At 50.5% G+C, this 20008-nt stretch overlaps 1 protein-coding gene and 1 long non-coding RNA gene across 13 annotated transcripts in view; one reads left to right on the forward strand and one right to left on the reverse strand.

The window, feature by feature from the left end:
- Positions 1-20008, reverse strand: part of MICAL2 (microtubule associated monooxygenase, calponin and LIM domain containing 2) — a 241555-nt gene that overhangs the window by 90667 nt on the left and 130880 nt on the right. For 3 of the 11 annotated variants that reach the window (XM_010812538.4, XM_002693051.7, XM_010812545.4), the window contains exons 17-25: positions 17059-17202; positions 15461-15583; positions 14214-14432; positions 13810-13911; positions 12511-12636; positions 7939-8001; positions 2941-3048; positions 1765-1951; positions 150-238 (exon numbers count right to left, since the gene is read on the reverse strand). In XM_010812538.4, coding sequence (XP_010810840.2) covers positions 150-238; positions 1765-1951; positions 2941-3048; positions 7939-8001; positions 12511-12636; positions 13810-13911; positions 14214-14432; positions 15461-15583; positions 17059-17202 — 1161 coding nt within the window. The remainder of the gene's footprint in view (positions 1-149; positions 239-1764; positions 1952-2940; positions 3049-7938; positions 8002-12510; positions 12637-13809; positions 13912-14213; positions 14433-15460; positions 15584-17058; positions 17203-20008) is intronic. The other 8 variants (XM_010812541.4, XM_010812547.4, XM_010812543.4 and 5 more) reach the window with 5 other exon arrangements.
- On the forward strand, positions 8544-17059 carry LOC132342329 (uncharacterized). 2 transcript variants are annotated; one of them, XR_009490660.1, is made up of 3 exons: positions 8544-8682; positions 13643-13845; positions 16902-17059. It is a non-coding gene; the product is annotated as an uncharacterized lncRNA (long non-coding RNA). The 2 variants fall into 2 exon arrangements; XR_009490659.1 differs by having other exon boundaries at positions 13652-13845.

Genomic DNA, 20008 nt, shown 5'->3' on the forward strand with positions numbered 1-20008 from the left:
GACCTTCCTGCCAGGGAGCAGAGCCCTCTTCACCTGAGTCTCAAGCCCCCCAAAGGTAGAAACATTGGCCTAACCTGCAGGAACTCTTGACAACCTCCTCCTACCAGGGAACTTTCCCATTTCACCACCATTTTCAAGATAAAACTTACCTCTTTTTGTTGCTTCAACTCTGCCCGTCTCTTCCGTTGCTGGCTGTTGGTCTTACAGTGAATGAAATGAGGCTTGCAGAAAAACTTGCCTGTAAAAAGAAACACACAGACACTCAGAGGTTTTTCTCCTGTAAACCAGAGCCACAGCAGAGCCTGAGCCAAGTGCCTGCCACCATTTGGTCAGAGAAACACCACTAAGGGAAACAAGCCCAGGAAGGCGCAAACGTGAGAAACAGTTTCCGTCACTTGCCTGAAAGAAGAGGCGCTGAGAGGAGGCCACCAGCCGCAGCAACGGTGGTGGGGAACGGGGGGAACGCTCCCGGGAATGGGGCAGAAACCCTCAGATAATCCCTGAGGCCAAGTCTCTTCCCAAGGCCAGTTGCCAGGCAGCAAAATGGACAGCCTGGAATAGCAACTCTGTTTGCAGTTCCTCTTGCTTCTGGGACCCCTGGGGGTAGGAACAGCACTGAACAGATGGTGGCAGAAAAACCCAGTGAGCCACACACTGGGCCACAGGCCACTGCCCAGGATACTGGGTGCCTTCCAGAAAACCCTGCTTTGCGCCACTGTTACCGCAGTGACAACAGTGATGGGAATAATGATACAACAGTGAAGTCTTGAGTAGGACTCAATATACCAGGCACTATCTTAAATCCTTCCCATGAGGTAAATCAGTGATCACCTTATGAGCAAAGTACTATTATCCTCATTTTATAAATAAGGAAACTGAGGGACCCAGAGGTCAGGTAAGAGGTTATTTGCATGTGGCATACATATGCCATATGCTGGAAGTGGCATACTCTGGATGTAAGCCCAGGCAGTTAGTTTTAGGGTATGGAATCACAAGCTTTGTCATTATATGATAGCACAAACATCAAGTGCTGAAGGTTAGAAATGAATCACTCATTCCAATGAAAGAGACTCCTTCACTGATGACTCTGGTAGCCCACTCAGCAGAGGGCATGTTACAGTTATGGTCATTCCTACAATACATGCTTCATTCATAATAACATGAATATGACATCATTTATGGAACCCTCCTCTCCTTTTCACTGGGAAAGACCCTGATGCTGGGAAAGATGGAGGGCAGGAGGAGAAGGAGGCAACAGAGGATGAGATGGTCAAAGGCATCACTGACTCAATGGACATGAGTTTGAGCAAGCTCTGGGAGATGGTGAAGGACAGGGAAACCTGGCGTGCTGCAGTCCATGGGGTCGCAAAGAGTCGGACACGACTTAGCAACCGAATAACAACAAATTGAACCCCTATCACATGTCAGGTGTGGTGCCAAGCATGTGACATAAGTTACCAGGTTCGATTTTCTTGACCACACAGGGGCAACTGAAGGTGGTGAGACTGAGTGAGAAAATGTCCATAAAGCACGCGGCGCCTGGTAGGTGCTCCCTACGCATGTGCAGCCCCTATGCTGACAGCTCCCCTTTCCTCAGGACCCCTGCCCACCACAGGCAGCCTCTCCCCTTAGCAGGGGATCCCTGCTCCCTAAACTGCTTTTCTGATGATACCACTACTCTCTGGGAAGTGGTGGCTGTCCCAGAGCCTCCAGAGTCAGGAGCCCAGGCCAGAGACAAGTGCTGCCCTGGCCCCTGGAGGTTACCTTCGTCAACGTCGAAGGCGTAGGTGGCCAGGTGCAAGGTGGTGGCGCAGACGCTGCAGCGGAAACACTCCCGGTGGAAGAAGCGGCCCTCCGCGCTCAGCCGCTCCATGACGTACACGCGCTTCTTGCAGAAGTAACAGGTGTCGCTGCCACCCACGTTCAGGGGAAACGTCTTCCGAACGGACTCCTGGCAGGCACAGGGCATCGGAAGAGAAGAACAGCGTGTTAGGGTGTACACTGCATCTTCAAACGCAAGGCTGGGCATGTAGAGATGCCAGCCTGCCTTGTGGGGCCTCACAGGCTATGTGCTGCATTTGTCACTGGGGGCACCGCTGCAAAGAGTGAGGGTGGGAAGGTACGCAGACCCCAGCCCTGCCAGGGCGGCATTGACTGTACTCCCAGGCAGGCTGCTGGACACTCTGGTTTCATAGTGGGAGTGACATTTCCTTGTCTGAAAGAGCAGGTGTCCCTCACAAACATGCCTGCCCAGGGATGCCATCTCCAGGAATCTGAGTCAGGGGTTAAGTGTTGCCTGGGTCTAGAGCGAGGTCACTGAAAGAATGTCTTAGCCATCCTTGTCCCCTTGCAGTGACACAAGTCAGGCAGGGAAGGCTAATGGCATGAAAACTGTTCAAGAGAACGCAGGAAAGGGGCATCAGGCTGCCAATCAACTTCTTCAATGCAAAAGGGGAGGGCGAGGCCCAGGGCAGGAGGGGCACCCCTGGGTGATTCCAGGGTAATGTGCCAAAAGGACACTGAAAGAGCTCAAACTGTGGTGGTGATAGTGAGCAGAGTCATCCAGAGAAGGAGGGAATTCAGAGGAAAGGGATGTTTTCCCCATTACTTCCTAATCCAATCTATACTGGATGCTAAACATTGGTAGTGAGGGTTATCCATCTCTGTAGATAGCCTCCCCTGACTTTTTCCCTGAGTTCTCCAGAGCCCCAGCTAGCAGGGAAGATGCTCTGCTTTCTGAAATGACCCACAAGGGGGACGACTGAGGTTCGTCTACAAGGAAACACAGCCCCCCCACTAACCTCTGCTCTGACCTGGCCTGTTCTCAGCCCCTTGTCCCATGAGAAGGGGGCCAGGCCATCCTCTCCGCATCCCAGGCACCCTCCCTGGGAGGCCAGAGGCGGTGTCTGTGGGTGAAGGCGGAAGGGTGTGCATCCTTACCAGGTCTGGAGAGGTGGCCTGAGTCTTAGGTCTGTGATCATTCAAGTACAGATTGACCAGAACTTCAGCTGCAGCCCCTATTCCGCTGGATACTTTCCCTACTGTCAGCTACCCAAGAGCAGAGATAAAGGAGACAGAGACAAAGGGAGAGGCCATTAGCACCAAGAAGGAAAACACGAACGAGCTGGAGGTGGGAGAGGGCTCCACACACACATGCAAACAGCACCCAGCATCCCAGGAGAGGCCTCACTAGCCTGCAGCCGGCAGCAGGCACTCTGCAGATGGAGAAGAGAGAGATCAGCAGGGTGACTCACAACTACATGTGGTCTTCAGGAGTTCAGCTTGCTCAGTTCACAGATAGGGAGAATGAATCCTAGAGGCCTTAGGGATCTATCCAAGGCCACTTAGAAATCAGTGCAAGATCCAGGACTCTGCTAAGGTCTTCTGAGCCCCAGCTGGGGGACCTTCACACTAAGAAAACAAGCCAGCTGCACCGAAGCTGACCTTCCCAAGACTCCCCTCTCTAGAGGGCCTGGAGCGGCTACATGGGGAGACCTGTTCCCCATTTCCCCAGATCAGGAGGGTTAGGACCGAGCTTTACCACTAACGGTTCTAAGATGGGACACAAAGCCCTCAACTTCTGAGCTCAGTGTCCTCATTTAGTGAAATGGGAATAAATGGTGCCTACCTCGTGGAGCTGTGGCAAGAATGAAAGAGCATGTGTGTGAATGCCGGGCACTTGGCAGGGCTGGGCCAAGATGAACTTGACTCCTCCCTCCCTCCTCCCTCTGAATTTGGCAGCCCCAGCCTCCCTTGCAGCCCCTGTGTCCCCTAGGGAGCTGTGGCTATGCCTGACCTCAGTTCTATCAGGTCAGGACTCAAACTACCTTGCCAATAAAGAGTGGCCGAAATGGGAATGGATGGTGGTCCCCACTGGGCAGGTGCAGGGAGCAGGACAGGGAACTCCAGGTGGCAGTGCCCAGGGCCCCAGAGCTGGTGCCAGGCAAGTCAGTTCCACATTGGCCCCAGAGATCACAGCCTGATAGGTTGCGGGCACCTGTGCTCCCGAAGGCATGATGGTCCGTGCCTACCCATGAATGCTTGGATCCCTACTGGTGTGTCATGGAGCTGGGGAAGGGGTGAGAGCTGACAATCCACGCAGATGTGGTACAATCACACATACACCCCCAGGCAAATCCCAGCTTATTCTTTCCCCACCAGCTCTGAAAGGCCAGCTCGGGAATATTGTTATCTCCTCTGCAGGGAGGTAAACATGCATGATATGAGGCTGTATCTGTAAACACGGTTCCTGATCCTAAGGCCTTATAGGGAGGGAGGCTCCAGATGCTCCCCAGCCTCTGAATCCAGCTTCTGGGAGATGTGGCCACAGACTGCAGCAATGTAGGCTGCTGGCCCTCAGTCACAGGTTGATAGCCATCTTCACGGCAAGTAACAGTGACCTGAGTGGGGACAAAGGAAGGCCCTCAATCTAAACCCAATACCGCTCTTGGAAGGCCACACTGAATTCATGGTGAGAGCCCCAAAGATAAAGCAGAAGTTCAGGGGCAACAAAGCAAATGGCAGCAGGTGCCCACCGGTCCTGCCTCCTGGAAGCAGGGCCCACCCTCAGAACCTGAGGCCAACTCACTGGGCACCAACAAACGCACAGGTGCAAAAAGAGGATGAAGAGGGAAGGGCTGCCAAGTAGGCTGGGGCGAAAGACACGACCCAGCGGATGTCTGCCCGCTTCTCATTAAGGAAGCCGCAACACCAGCAGCTACTTGGATCAGTCGTGCCAGACCATGTGTGGGGCCCTCTGGGGAACTACGGAAGATGTGGCCGGGGGCCTTCTGGGGTGTCTGATCCCAGACAGACGGGACCCCCTCAGACTTCACAAAGCTCGCTCCTTCTTAGTCGCAGCAGCTGCCAGGCCGCTTACCCTCCCCACTCTCAAAACTGGCCCCGTCTGGAAGAGATTAGGATTCTGCTTCTGAGCATACATGCTGCCATTTTCAAGATTTCACAAATGCCAAGAAACTTGGCTCCTGCTCCTAAGAGAGGTTCAGGTGCACTGGCTCTGGACAATAAGCCATTATTTGCCTGATGTTCCACCCCCTGCTGGGGCCTCCAACACAGGCCTCCTCGGATAGGAGCTGAGAATACCAAGTACTTCCTGGGTTTACAGCAAAATAAAGACAGAAGAGGTCAGATTTACCTCACTGCCCATACTCCCCTTGCGTGACTGTCTCTCCTGACCCCATGTGTGAACCGGCTCTGAGGCGCTCTCCCAGGAAGGCACCGTGTGATGCCAGATGCCCATGCACAATCACTGCCTCCCCTGAGTGAGCAGAGAGCGAGACTCTACTTTCTGGGGCTTTAAATACAAGTCCCTAATGAGACCTTACTAACTACTTAGCTAATAAGCACTTTGCGCTGCTGAGCTTCCATGCAATCCTGACTTAGGAACAATTATAAGAGCAAGCAGAGGGCCCTGGGGTGGCTGGGGGTGCCGCCAAAACATGTCTGTGCAGTCGTGGGCCTGCTTGGTTGTTCTATCAGCACAAGGGATCCAGGATGAAGATCAAGCCCTGTCGTTCCTTTCACTGTGGGCCCTTAGTCATAAAAGACTCCTTTCTCCCAGTTGCATCCACATGCCCACCTATGACAGCGGTTTTCCTAGGAATAATGAAATGAAGGCACCCTCAAGGAAAGCAACACTGGCGCTCCTATATGCCCTTCCCAAGTGTACCATGGAAACCATGCCAGGAACACCGAGAACAAGAGGTAGCCAGGACTTGCTGGAAGGACACCGCAGGCCAGGTGATGGAGAACTCGTCTCAGGGATGAGAGGAGGCCGCCCCAAAGACCAGCGTGAAGGAGAACGCTGCCCGGGAGTCTCAGGTTATCTCCCATTTCCTGACGGTACGATGTCTTCCTGGCTCCAAGACAGTGCAGACCTGACCACCTGGACTCATGCTAACTCACTGCTCCTCAGATGGTCAGCGGTGAATGACTAGGTTTTGGTTTTTCTTTTTAAATCTCTAATCCATGGTGGCTTGATATTTCCGGATACAATGAAAATGAATGACTAGAAATAAGATCACACACCTGGATGTGTGGCTATGTTGAACTGCTCTACATGTGTCTAATGCTTCCTCTTACTTGCTGTGCTCCTTGGATCACAGACTAGTTCCTGCCGATGGAACACACTTTAAGTTGCGCTGTTCTAACCAATCTGGAAATGAATGGGTCCTGGGCATCCTGAAGAAGAAAAGAAACTCCACTCATGGAGAAACCTCCAGAAAACTCATTATGGTTTGACCTCAGAGTAAGAACCAGAAGCCAGAGGTTCTCAACAACGAAATTACTGCACTGAAAGGCAAAAGCACTTAGGCTCCTGGGGAGCTGGTCAAGAGGCAAGCTTACAATTCGGCTGGGAATACGTTTTCCAAATCCAAAGCTGGGCAATCAGATGACCTAGTCAGAAACGAACATGTCACAGTCACTGGTTTTTTAAGAAATGATAATTTTGGAGGGCCATGGGACTGCTTTTGCACCCTTTATGTATCTTTCAATATTTCTGTAATTTTTTAAGAACTGGGATATTTTTCACTAACAGGAACTGATCTGTGATCCAAGGAACACTGTAAGTGAGAGCATTAGACACTTATAGAGCAGTTCAACATAGCTACACATCCAAGTGTGTGATCATATTTCTAGTAATTCATTTTCACTGTATCTGGAAGAATCAGGCCACCATAGATTAGAGATTTAAAAAGAAAAACCAAAATACTATTTGGGGTATTTTTTTCCTCTTGGAAATTCTAGGTTTTTCCAGCTAATTAACTAGAACAAGCTGGAATGGTTGGACAATTCAGGTGGGCCATCATCTAACTTTACATTAGGTTAATATCACATATATCATTTCCCTTCTGTGAACCTCAGCTTCCTCATCTGTAAAATGGGAGACCACTGCCATCCTCAAAGGGCTGTGAAAGAGTCATCAGAGAATCTCGGTGCACCTCACAGGGTGCTGGGTTCCCAAGAATTGCCTGGCAGATGGTTAATGAGTCCAAAGCACCGCCACTGATGCAGCTTTAATTTTCCCTGTTCTGGAACTTTTTTTCTCCTCTCCTGGGTGGCCTTCACACAAAGGAACTTGCAGTTGCTGTGTTCCCTCCTCGGCACGAGTAAGAATAATACAGCCCACCCAGATGAAGGCACTGGCTTCTCCCTCTTCTTCTTGAGTCAACTGAGATTCAAACATGATGACGTTAATGGTCGTCACAAGCACCATCACCAAGCATGTCCCTGTCTGGATGTTGGAACCTTTCTTACCCTGCTCCGAGCTGGGAGATGGGTCATCTCCACTCTGGTTTGCACTCCCTGATGTCATAACCCTGTCTTTCTCATCTCTACACTCCTGGCACATGACAGATGCTCTGAAGGAAGGAGGAAGCAGGCGCTTGGGTCTGTTTGTGTCCAGACAATGGTAACATCCCTCTTGGGCCTGGAACTCAGCCAAGAATACCAGGTGTCCAAGCTGTACTTCTCCACCTGACCTGCCGTGAGGATCAGGAAACCCACATGGGTCAGGCAGGGCTGGAGAATAGAGTTTCCAGGACCTTGGAGCTGAGAGCTTGAGGGAAGGGGAGGTTTCGACATATAGGGCCAAGGGAAGTCTCCTGGGCAAATAGGAATATACTCCTCCCTGAGGAGTCCCTGGATGAGGAAAATCAGCCGACAGACTGGTGTGCCTGAGGCCTCAGCCATATGCTCAGGGCAAGGATTGAAACTGCCTTATTTGAGGGACTCCGGAAATGATACCTTCAGAGCTGAGATGCAGGCAGGCCTCAGGGGCTGTGACCTCCAAGTGGGTGCCAGTGTCCCCTGGTGCCAGGCGCTGAGCTGCACTGAACCCTCACAGCCTCGTGAGGTGGGTCTGATAATCCGCCTTCGCAGATGGGGCCACTGAGGTTCAGGGAGGCTCTAACTCACCTGAGGCCGCAATGTTCTTAAGTGGCTGGGTTGGAAATGGGAACCTGAAGGTGACTTCTTTGCCTTTAGAAAGAGAGGAATCAACATGCATTTTAGGTAAGTGAGCTTTCGTCCAGAATTCTTCTCCACTGGGGAAATAGCACAGTTATTGGATATTTGAGAGACTGGATATGTGCTAAGTCTTTGCATTATTCCAATCACCTTCAGGAGTAGCTGCTGCCACCTCCGTTCTGAAGGTTAGGAAACTCAGGTGCTGAGAGGTCTACGAATTCATCCAAAGCCACACTGCGAGTAAGCAAGTCATCTGGGAGCTGAACCCACATGTGACTTCAAGCCTCATCCTGCTCACTGCAGCACCTGCCTCCCTGCAAATTAAAATCCCCCAGGCTGGGATGTACACAGGTTACTTCCAAAGGACTGCCTAGCTCTATCCCCAGAACAGAGAGAACAATGAGGTTGGAGCCAGCCTTGAACTCTACCCTTGTTATCAGATGAAACACTGGCAGATTGCCCAGCTTAGACTCACCCAGCTTCTCTCTAATATGCAAATCTCTAGAGTAAACCCTGCAAATCCAGTTTTAAAACAAACAACCCCCCGGGGTAGAGAAAGCTCCTTTTGCAATGCACATTGCTCTTCTGACTCAGGAGGACTCAACTACAGTCTCCAGACCCCGAGGCCCTCCCTCTGGCTCAGCCGTGTAAATACTGCTGCCATCTTGATCTTGCAAGAGCTCACCAGCCTTGGTAAGTGGCTAGCAGCCATGTTAAAGGTAGCAGCCTCCTGCATTGAAGAAAGAAGTTAACTAAGGGTTGATGGGGGCTAACAGTGCTGCAGGAGGACTGGTTTGATGGTATGAATGATCAGACTGGGCATGATCCCATAGCCCACAGTCTTAAAAAAATAACTTAAAAGGTAAGACCCTGGTAAGAATTTGGTCCCTAAATGAGGGGACCTCAAGATTTCTTGTGACTGTTCAGGCCAAAAACCTAGCTGCATCACACTGAAATTTAAGGCAACATGTCAACCGAGAGGGCAGGCAAGTATAGTCTGAAGGCAGAACCCTGGCTACATTTCTTGGACTTGGTGACCCAAGTTTGCATTCCTGTAACAAGTGCTCCTTATGACAAGTTTGACTAGGTCTAAGAGGAGATGATTATCCCTGGATCCTCAGAATTAAGGTGTAGGGCTCTAGGGCAGGAACCAAAACACTCTGCCTGCCAGGAGGTTGCCAAGAACCAAGCACCAGTTTCCAAGAGCATTTCCCTTTCTCTGGCTCCCCCGAATTGAGGCACACACAGTCTCTGGGCATCAGAGCAGCCCCAGAATCTGCTGGGGAGAAGCGTGAAGGCCCCAGGCTCTCTCCAGGGCAGCAGCTCTCTCAGCTCCATCAGGACGGAAGGAAACTGTCACCAGGTTGTCAACTGCTTTAAGGGGCAGCAGAGTCCCCTCAGAGGAGGCCATCACTCTGCCAGATTCTGCACGTACAGAGCCTGGTGTGGAATCAATGCTGGGGTCTGGGCAGGGCGGGGAAGTTGCAGGTTGGGGCAGGGGAGTAGTGCAGCTGGCAAGATCCTTTCCAAGACTGCTGGAAGCTAGAAATTCACCACTCCGTGCTTAACTGCTTACAACGGCTTCATAGTGAGATGTGGAGGGGTCTGTGGGTATCAAGTCCAAGTCCATAGACAGGGTAAGTGTCCCACGGCAACCTTTTCCTGAGAACTCCCCAATCGCTCCCAGCCACACAGTGACAGGCTCATCAGCCTGTAATTAGTAAGTCAGAAGCTACTGAAATTGTTCAATGACACCATTGTCCGATGGCCAAGACTAGCTAGGGAGATGGGATAAGAAAGAATAGGGAGCAATTGTTCACCCCAACCTGGGAGAAACAGAGAACAAAGCTGTAGAGGTGGGGGCCTGAGGAGCCCCTGAAGCCCACCCACCCCATTTGCAGCCCTCCTTGAGCCTGGGCTTGGGGCTCTATGCATATAGCCTCTGGGCTGTTCCCTCTGACAAGGCCTCCATTCACACGTGGCTTCTGTGTTACAGAGGAGAGAACACAGGCTAGAATCAGGAGCCTGGGAACTAGTGTCCTCCCTTTGCCTTTGTTTTCTTCTCTGAGGCTCTGTTCCTGCTTAGTTCTCTTTCCCAGGAAGAGCTCTCCCACCGTTATCCATTTAAGATTGCTACCCTCCCCCAACATGCCAAGTCTTTGCTACCTGCTCTAATTTTCCCATGGGAAAAACTGTCTTCTGATACATCATATAATTTACCTAGATAGTATAGGTTATTTATACCTCCCTCTACTAGGATGCAAGCCTCATCAGGGCAGGAAGGTAACCCCTGATAACTGATGTGTATCCCAAGAGTGAAATGCCTGACACCAGCTTGTCATTCAATAAATATTTGTTGGATGAACGAACGCTCACTCATTGGCTTAATGAGTGATGTGGATTTAAAGCTGTTTGAAGAGCGCAGTGGAGAAGCAGCCAAAGGCCTCAGTGGAGTCAGATAATGAACTACGGGGTATTCTCACAGTAAGAAGTGTCTTTGCCAGACCCCAGTGGCCCTGCGTGTACCTGGGCAGGCTGCCTCTTGCCATCACCTAGAGAACTAATACCTACTGGAAACCAAGTCAGGGAACTTGGGAAGTGTGGTCACTTTTCTTGTTCTACCTCTGCTCTCAAATCTGAGAGGACAGTGACCAAGCCAGGCCTTCCCTGAGGATGAAAGAAAGGGCAAGCTCAGGGCTAGCAGGAAAGGGTCTGGGCCAGACAGAAGCACAGTGGGGGCCCAGCTGCCCAGCTAGGAGCACCAGTCATTGCCTGCCTGTGCCTAGGGGCCCTCGCCCCTCCCTTCATCCTGGCCAGGGCACCAGTGACCTTTTCCATAGCAGGAAGTACCCGCCAGGGAAAGTTCTTCTCCCAAAGGCTACTCGGAAGCCTTGGTGGTGGTGACGACCAGTATGCCAGTCTCTAACCACAGAGGTCACTATCACATGAGCCAAGAGTCACTCTCTTGTTGATGAGAAAATGGAGACTCCTTAAGGTCAGGAGACTTAAGGTCAAACCGCTGACCAAAGCTGACTTGGAACAAGTTGCTGGGCATCTCAGCCACAGCTGTGTTCAGTAGAGCTGAAGATGAGAAGTGTTTCTGTTTCCCCACATCACCCCCAGCTTCCCCTCCAGGGAGGCTTCGCACCTACTCTGGGGACCATGGAGGGGTGGGGCTGCTAAGGTTCCTTGCTCCTTCCTTGGAGACCCTGCCTGCACTCTTCTCCCCTCAGTAACGGGGGTCAGTGGGGGTGGGACTCCCAGGAGGCAGCTCCTAACTTCCCACTGATGCAACAGCCCAGGGAACAGCCCAGTGGATTTCTGGTTTGTGCTTCAGTCTAACAGAGTGGAAACAAATGAGCAGTAACTCTGCCATGGGCACGCTCAGCACCACACATGGAGACGAGCCCTAGTGGGGGCAGACAGAACAGAGGTGCTGAGGGGAGCACAGTCCTCCAGAAAGAGGCTCCAACTTACTGTCATGAGTGATAGCTGAACAAGTGCACTTCACTCCATTTTTAGACTCACCCATTACAGGGGCTGAGCTTCTCCAGAGGCTGCCCCTCTCCCATCCCAGCCTGGTGGTATTCTTGGCATATGAGGCACCAGGCAGACAAGTGAAAAACATGACAAGTGCTCTAGAACCCAAACTTAATAACGTTATCTACTCAACCATCATGGGCTCCCACCAGCTCCACCCTCTGCACCACTGCCTGTGCCATTCTTCTAGAAGTCAGAGCAGATCCTGCAGTGGCCCTTTATAAGAGGACGGGATGAATCCCTTTAACACAGAGAAAGCGGACTGACTTTCACTTTTACTGTCCGCACTCCTATAAATATTTTATCCTGAAATCAAGTTGCACCAGAATGGTCTTTCCATTCATGCAAGTCCTATCTGCCTTCCTTACCACATGCCAGATCCTTTTGAAAATGCCCTTCCCCTACACTTCTTTCTAGCAAAATCCCTCCATATAATCTTCAACACTTGGCTCCTGTATTACCTCCTCTGTGAAGCCTTCCTAGGCTTCACCGTTCTGGGTTCCTAGAATCTTCCTTTTAAACCTCTCACATAATTCATCAATAGTATTATCTGAGGTTCACAATATGAGAATGTCTTGTTAGGTAAAAAATAGCCAAATATTGGAAATATCCCACAGTAAAATGTGATACATTTCTATGCTGATATGCTGTTCGTCATCTACACCGTAGGAAGAGAACTGTACCTCCCTCCTTCTCGTTTTCTCAGCATCTGGCATCATGGTTAGCATACAGTGGGTGCTCAGAAAGTGCTTGCTAGACAAGTAAGCACCATTTGATAAGGTTTTGTGTGCTGTCTGTTCCATTTGGTTTCTTGCTCCAACACAAAACCAAACCCAAACTCAGGACTGTTGTAAAGGACCTTATCAATTTTCATCCCAGCCAAGCCAAGCTTCACATGGTTGTCTGAGCAGGCTGAGCGGAGCAGGAGAATATCTAAGAACATGCAAAGAGTAGGGGAAGCCAATTGTTTGGGATAACTACCTTTCTGGCAGGAGAAACAGAGTCAACAGTTGATGGAGAGGAAGTAGCAGCTGAATCAGGAGATGGAAGGCAGGAGGGAGAAGACGGAGGATGAGTATGAGACAGGCTTTTAGAGAGGAGTTTATTCTGCACAGAATAGAAACAGAGGAAACTCTGATTATCCATAGGGAAATGCACAGTGGTGCCTGCCTCGATGACACAGCCCCCTAGTCTACACATCCAAGGAGGGGAAAGGACATCCAGGCTCATGTCTCAGGACAAATAAGTAACCTGTGTCTTTGGAGCCCAGCAGGACGGTCTAGTTCCTGGTTACAATGCCCTCTGTTGCAGCTATTCCGGCTCCCTCATCACAAAATAGCTAGAGCAGAGCCATCCTCTTCCTGACACGAACATAGACACGAACTCCTGAAGGCCTCACTCCGGAGCTTGGGATAAAGCAGCAGCTTCAAATTTAGGAAAGGACAACCCCAGGAGGCTCTGGGGCACATGCCCCAGCAGGGACCTCTGTGGCCACATGGAACCCTGAAAATGAACGAAAGGCAGAGTATCCCTCCCATGTCTATGACTCGGCCAAGCAGCAGAGAACACAGGTCTGGAGGAGGCCGGGTGAAAGCAGCAGGGGACGTGTGTTCTAGAGACCAGGCTTGCTGCAAGCACCTTACACTCACGCACCATGGGTCCTCACCCTCAACTCTGTCATCTCCTTGCAAGCACGCACTCTCCTGTGCAGCAGGTTTCTAAATAAGTGCCTGGACTGGGCTGTGCTTCCCATTCTAAGGCAGGGCCATTCTGTCCGGCCGGTGCTGCCTTTTGGGAAAGCAGAGCAGGTTATGGCACGTGCCTGACCTTGGCATTCAGGGTCCTCCAGATCAGGGCTATGGTGGTATTTCTCCACTGCACTGCCAAACATCACGAGCCACTGGTTTGCTTTCACTTAAAGCCACTGTGCTGTGATTCCTGCAATGGACCAGCTTTCCCTCTTTGTGTTGACCCCTAGGACGCTCAGCCTACTCAGAAGCTAAGACCTTACAGTACACATGCTTCTATTTTCCTGTGACCTGAGCCTGCTTTTCTGCCTTGGTTTTCCCTTTGTCATGATTTATCTACTTATTTTGAGTCTCCTCATTTGGAGCTTTTTTAGATGCCAGTCCAAAGCCTTCGGTGACTTGAAAAGTAAATAGCTTTACAGACTGTCAAGAGTGGAGGAAGGAAAAAATGAAGCTCCAGAGACCAATTCATGTCATCTCCCCAGAGGTCCAACACCTGGGTTCCCTGGGGCTCTGAAAGCCCTGAATTTACCTGTGGGAAATCCCCGTGTCCAAACATGGAGGCAAGGTGAGCCGCCTTCTCCTTAATGTTCTTTTTGTGAAATTCCCTGTTGGCCAAGTTCTGGGCCCTTTTCTGCAGCCAAGGTGAGAAAGGAGAAAGAAAAAAGAGACAGTGACAGAGATGGTGAGGGTTCCCTCTGGGAGAGAGGCAGAGAGGCAGCCAGGTGGGCTTGCTGCGCTCAGTACACATGGCAGGCAGGATGAGAGATGGGGAAGAGCAGTCAGAGGAGGAACCCACCCTGGGCAGGAGGAGCGGGGGGAAAGGAAGGCATCCCAGACACAAGCAGGGCAGAGGCAGGGCAAAGACATGGGCAGGGTACAGGCAGGGCAAAGACACGGCCAGGGCAGAGGCAGGGCGAAGAGCGAGGCTTTCACCTGGAGAACCTTTTCCTCCACTTGCTGCAGCCGCCGCAGCACCCCAGAGAGAGCCAGCGCTCCCGGGCAGGTGGGAGGCAGGCTGGCGAGGTTTTCTGGCCCGCCCAACTGCAGGTCAGACTTGGCTCGGGCTCTCCAGGGCCTGGCTGGACACTCGCCACCAGCAGACACTTGCTTTAGCTCTCGGAGCACGTGTCCTGTCACAACCACGGAGGGGAACTGGGGGAGACGGAAAATCAAGCTTCCTTCCCAAGGAAGGCCCTCTCATGGACCCCTCCCACCACTCACTGGAGGAATCCCCACCAGGATCAGGGGCAAGGGCATGCCACGTGCCACCTTGAGTGAGATTCCAAACTAACCTTGAGTGTTGGCTTCTCACCACCTGCATCAGAACCACCCGACAGCCTCCCTAACAGTACCATCTGGGGTGTTATCGACAACACTCCAGATCCCCCGAATCAGAACCTGTACTGTCCTGGTTCTCAATGTCTGGGCTCAACCCCCAGAGAGTCAGGTGTAATTGGTTTGGGGGTGCGTACCAGAGATTGACATTTTTAAATAAAGCTCTCTAATTGATTCTTATACACAGGGACATAAAATCACTGCACTATATCCACACAGACCTCCTTTGACATCCACCACCCCCACCCCTGGAAGCAACACAAAATTCCTAATGCTGCCCAGTCATTTTGAGTGCTGTGTCAATAATAGCGATTCTAATTCCAAACCCAGAGATGTTAACTGGAAAAAAGCCTGAGCCCATGGCTCCTGGCTCCTCCCTGCCCACTGGGCAGGTCCTTGGGGGACCTGGGGAGGTCCTTACCACATCCCAGTCTTACCCCTTTGTTGGCATCTGGCTAACTGGCCACCTGAGCCCATTCCATCATCACTGCCACTTTTCCACATCGATTTAGAAATCAGTCTACTCAAGAGATCTGCAAATAAGCTGAGTATCCCAGGGGCACTACACAAAATACCGCATGTGGTGTGGTCTGTTTTTTCCTAAACAAATAAAGCACCGAGAGCATGGTAGCTGGTCAGCCGATATCGCCAACTGGCACGTATTTAAGATGCTGCATCCTTGGTTATCCTTACCTATAAGGGTGGTAACCTCAAGTTGTATCTGCCTTCCCAGAGAATCTACACTCAGCCCTACGTGGGGTGCAGAGAGAGCTATGGACCCCACCCCTCTGGATCAAAGTCCCCTCTGGCTTCACCAAGACAGCGTCCACTGGAAGGAGCCCTACCTGCCTTTTCAGAGGTGGTGATGGGCTGGGTGTGGGCTCCTCCGGCTTGGGACAGCGAGAGTTAACAGGAGGGTCAGAGGAAGAGCGCAGTATAGGCTTACCTATCCCTGAGACACGGTGCTCCTGGGAGGAGGAAGGTGAGTCCGAAAAAAAGCAGCCACAGGAAATAGGAAGGAAAAGGCGAGTCAGACTGAGACACTTGGAGGCAGGAGAGGAGAAGAGGCAGGGAGACAGAGTTTGCAGATGCTGAGCAAGCCCAGGGCTGAGCTCTGGCAAGCTGTGCCCAGCTGGAAACATGAACCCCAGCCCTCTGTCCCTGTTAACAGCAAGTCTCGTGGTCCCCTTCTCTAGACAATGTGTGTATCCCCAGGAGCCAGTGTTTTTGGCTCGGACCGGGGCACTGAGCAGGCACTGCCAGAGCCCGTGCCAGGCCAGGGTGGCTATTCCCAAAGTCCCTCCTGCCCATTGGACGACAGGGATGCTACAGTCCTTCTAAAGGAAGAGAGCCCTCATCAATACCTGGGGACCGCAAGGGGTCAAGCCTCCAGACGGGCCAGTTGAGCAAACAATTCAGACAGTTACAAATCTCAGAAACCTCCTTACAATAAAACCTGGCTTCCTGGGGAAGGTCAGTTTTTCCAGAAGGGGCATGATCTACATCAAGACTAGAAAGATGTTTATGATTGCCTCTGAACCAAATTAACCAAGAGTTAGTCCTTCTCCTGAGAGGGGCCTAATTCTGTCTTGTGACGGATATTCTCCAAAGAGAAACTGAACCCCTTGTCCCAAGCTTTTGTAATGTGTCAGTGGTGTCCCAAAGAAATTCAGGGGAGCAAATGAAACCACGCAAGTACACACTCCAAGTCAGAGTCTTAGATAAGAGGGCTGGGTCTGCAGCCTGACCCACAGCATCTCACCGTCTTCAGTCTTACACAGATCCTGGTCAGACAAACAGCCCTGCCAGCCTGACCCAAGGGAACAAGGAGAGAGGAGCACCAGGGTACACTCAGGAGGTTGGTCTCCATTCCTGTAGGCCCACATGGAGCTAAGACCTGTGGTTCAGTTTTTCCCCTGGTTTGGACAGGGTTTTCACCATGGCCTTAGACCCTCAGACAGTCAGCATCTCTAAAGCTTCCTCCAGCTGTACCATCTCAAAGATGACTGCAAACCCAGCCATGGTTGCAAAGCAAAACAAAATCAGGGAAAGGATTTTATCTCCAATGCAGAACAGGCATCAGCAAACTACAGTCCTCGGGCCAAATCCGGCCTGCTGCCTGTGTTTGTAAATAAAGTTTTATTGGCACACCGCCACATGTATTTGTTTACATCCTGTTCATGGCTGCCTTCACAGTGACTCTGCCATTACAGCAGAGTTGAGTCATTGAAAGAGAGATCACATTGACCCTAAAGTCTAAAATACTTGCTTTCTGGCCCCTTTTAGGAAAGTCTGACTCCAGATCAAGAAGAAGCTCAAGTCTCCTTTTGAGCCAGGACTGGCTGGCATACCTGAAATCCAGCACTTGCCTGACATTTGCTGGCTTCTCAGCAGGTTCTGGTCACCAGGAAGGCAAGGTCAGTGGATGTTTGACAGGACTCACCTGCCTCAGGATTGAGGGGTTCCGTGAGCTCTCCTCGAACTTGGCCAGCAGCTGACTTGCCATGGACTTGACTTTGTTCTGATTCCCACCTTCCTTAATGCCCTCTTGATTGGAGCCCAAGCTCTGGCTGGAAAAGGCTGAAGGCTGCAAAGGCCAAATCAGAGCATTGGTTGTTGGATCCAGAACCCAGACATCATGGGGTAGGCCTAGAGGCTCACAACAGGGACAGTTTCCTGAAGAAGGACACCCTCTATGGCCTAAGAAAGTGAGGCAGACAGAGCAGGCAACGCCCAATGGAGACAATGCTCAAAGGTGGGACATGGTTCCCCAAAGGTGGGCACAGCCAGGCTTGGGAGTCAGACAGTGTTTGAATTCTGACTTCTCTGACGTTTCCTCATTTGTAAAATGGGAGCAGTAACCCACCCTCACGTAACTGATGCAAAAATAAAATAATGAAATGATGAAAAGAACAGTTTGCAAACCCATCACGTGGCTGATAGGAGGTGAAGAGTAGTGGGGATGAATGAAGCAAGAGGGGGTGTCGGTGGGGCAAGGCACAGGCGCCGAGCTTCCCCTCTCCTCTGCACCCCAAGCCTGATGGAACCAGTTCTGCCCTATTGTTTCTTTTTTTTTAAAAAAAGTTTAATTTTGAAATAATTTTAGACTGACTGAAAAGTTACAAAGACAGCACAGATAGCTCCTGCATACCACAGATGCAGCTGCACTTAACATTAACATATGGAATAATCATGGCACTGTTATCAAACCCTAGAAATTCACACTGGCATGATACCATTAACAGAACTATGGACTTGATTCAGACTGCACCAGTTTCCCACGGATGTCCTTTTAGGTTCCAGGATGCAATCCAGCATCCCACACTGCATTTAATCATCCTGCCTCCTCCACCTCCTCCCATCTGAAACACTTTCTCCATCTTTCTCTTTCATGACCTTGACAGCTGTGAAGTACACAGGTCAGCTATTTTGTACAAAGTCCCTCCATCTGGGTAGGTCTGATGGTTGCTCATGATTAGACTAGAGTTAGGGATTTTGAAGAAGGATGTCACAGAGGTGAGGGGTCCTTCTCATTGCTTTGTTTTGAGATACATGATATCAACATGACTTGTGACTGTTTAGAGGCTGACCTTGACTGCTTGGTTATGCTGCTTTATAAAATGGAATTCCATGTAAGATTTTCTTAGCTCATCTGCTAAAAATAAAACATTGAAACTGATTGCTGTCCAGTAAATGTCTGTTCCCTGGTACCATAGATCTGCTCCCATCAGCCTCAGAAATACAAATGGCATTGTCATGTCAAGAGGGCAGTCAGTTTTCCCAAGGAAACAATGCATCTCCCTTACAGGAACAGATGTTCTCAAAACAAAGATATGTTCACTTAGAAGAAATTCATGAGAAGAAATAAGCTATAGTCAATTGTTTTGGGGTTTTTTTTGTTTTTTTTTAAGATTCCCTAAGTGTAGCAGCCCCATGGGAAACCTGGTATGCACAGCCACTCTGAAGAGTTGGACAAATACAAATCAAAGAGTCACTCCCCACTTCAAAGCGGGAACTGCAACTCTGCATAGCAATCCAGTCTTGAGTGTGAATAGGGCAAGTTTATTAGGCTGGTCACTGTTTGTACAGCCCAAAGTAGGCCAGGACAGTGGGTCATGCAGACTGGCCCTTTGCAGACATTCATGTGCTCATGAATCACTTCAAAACCAGATTTGGATTCAGTGGGTCTGGGGTGGGCCCTGAGAGTCTGTATTATTAACCAGCTTCCAGGTGATACTGCTGCCCTGGTTCTTGGCTCACACTTCGAGTAGTAAGAATTTAGAGGAAATTATTGCTTGGTTAAATCTCACTTAAGCAAACAGCTGGCCAAGAAAATAGAGCCATTTCAGAAGAGGCAGGTGTGACCAGATTTCTTCCCACACTGACTCCTGTGCTGCCAGCGACAGAAACAGTACAAACACCCCCTCAAATAAGGCACAGATGAAAGGTGGGAGAAGACTTCTCCCCCGGGACAAAGTGTATCCAAGGGAAGCTTCTTAGGAGGAGGCGGGAGCAAATCACAGGCGCTTAGAGCTGAGGCAGTGCCCCGGAACTAGAGAATGGGATGTTTCTCAGCCACGGCTTCATCCTCTCAGCTGGCTTCCTGCTCACACCAGACCCAAGAGCAACAGCTCTCAATCATATAAGTAACAGAACTTTTCTCCTAAGTCCTATAAATCAAGTACGAATGTATCCTACAAATTATCCCTTGTGCCTTTTAGTCATTGTTTTGGTATCAGCCAGTAGGCTAGCTAAAGCTGGTATTCTTACAATTCACAGACAGTATCTAGCCTGCTTTTGTGGGATTAGAGTGGCTCTTTGGAATGAGGTGTGGGGCTTCCCTGATAGCTCGGTTGGTAAAGAATCTGCCTGCAATGCAGGAGACCCTGGTTTGATTCCTGGGTCGGGAAGATCTGCTGAAGAAGGGATAGGCTACCCACTCCAGTATTCTTGGGCTCCACTTGTGACTCAGCTGGTAAAGAATCCGCCTGCAATGCAGGAGACTTGATTTCGATCCCTGGGTTGGGAAGAGCCACTGAAGAAAGGAAAGGCTACCCACTCCAGTATTCTGGCCTGGAGAATTTCATGGACTGTATAGTCCATGGGGTCGCAAAGAGTTGGACATACATGACTGAGCAGCTTTCACTTTCTTTCACTTGGAATGAGGTATATATCTCAGGTCTCTTTAAAGAGCTGCCTGGAGAAGCAAGAACCGGTAAGCTTTTTCTTCTGATCAATTTTTCAGTAGTAGGAGAGAGACTCATGCTTGGCTTTGACAAGTGAAAGTGAAGTCGTTCAGTCGTGTCCGACTCTTTGTGACCCCATGGACTGTAGCCTACCAGGCTCCTCAGTCCATGGAATTTTCCAGGCAAGAGTACTGGAGTGGGTTGCCA

The sequence above is a fragment of the Bos taurus genome, chromosome 15 (genome assembly GCF_002263795.3).
Source record: "Bos taurus isolate L1 Dominette 01449 registration number 42190680 breed Hereford chromosome 15, ARS-UCD2.0, whole genome shotgun sequence".
NCBI lineage: Eukaryota > Metazoa > Chordata > Mammalia > Artiodactyla > Bovidae > Bos > Bos taurus.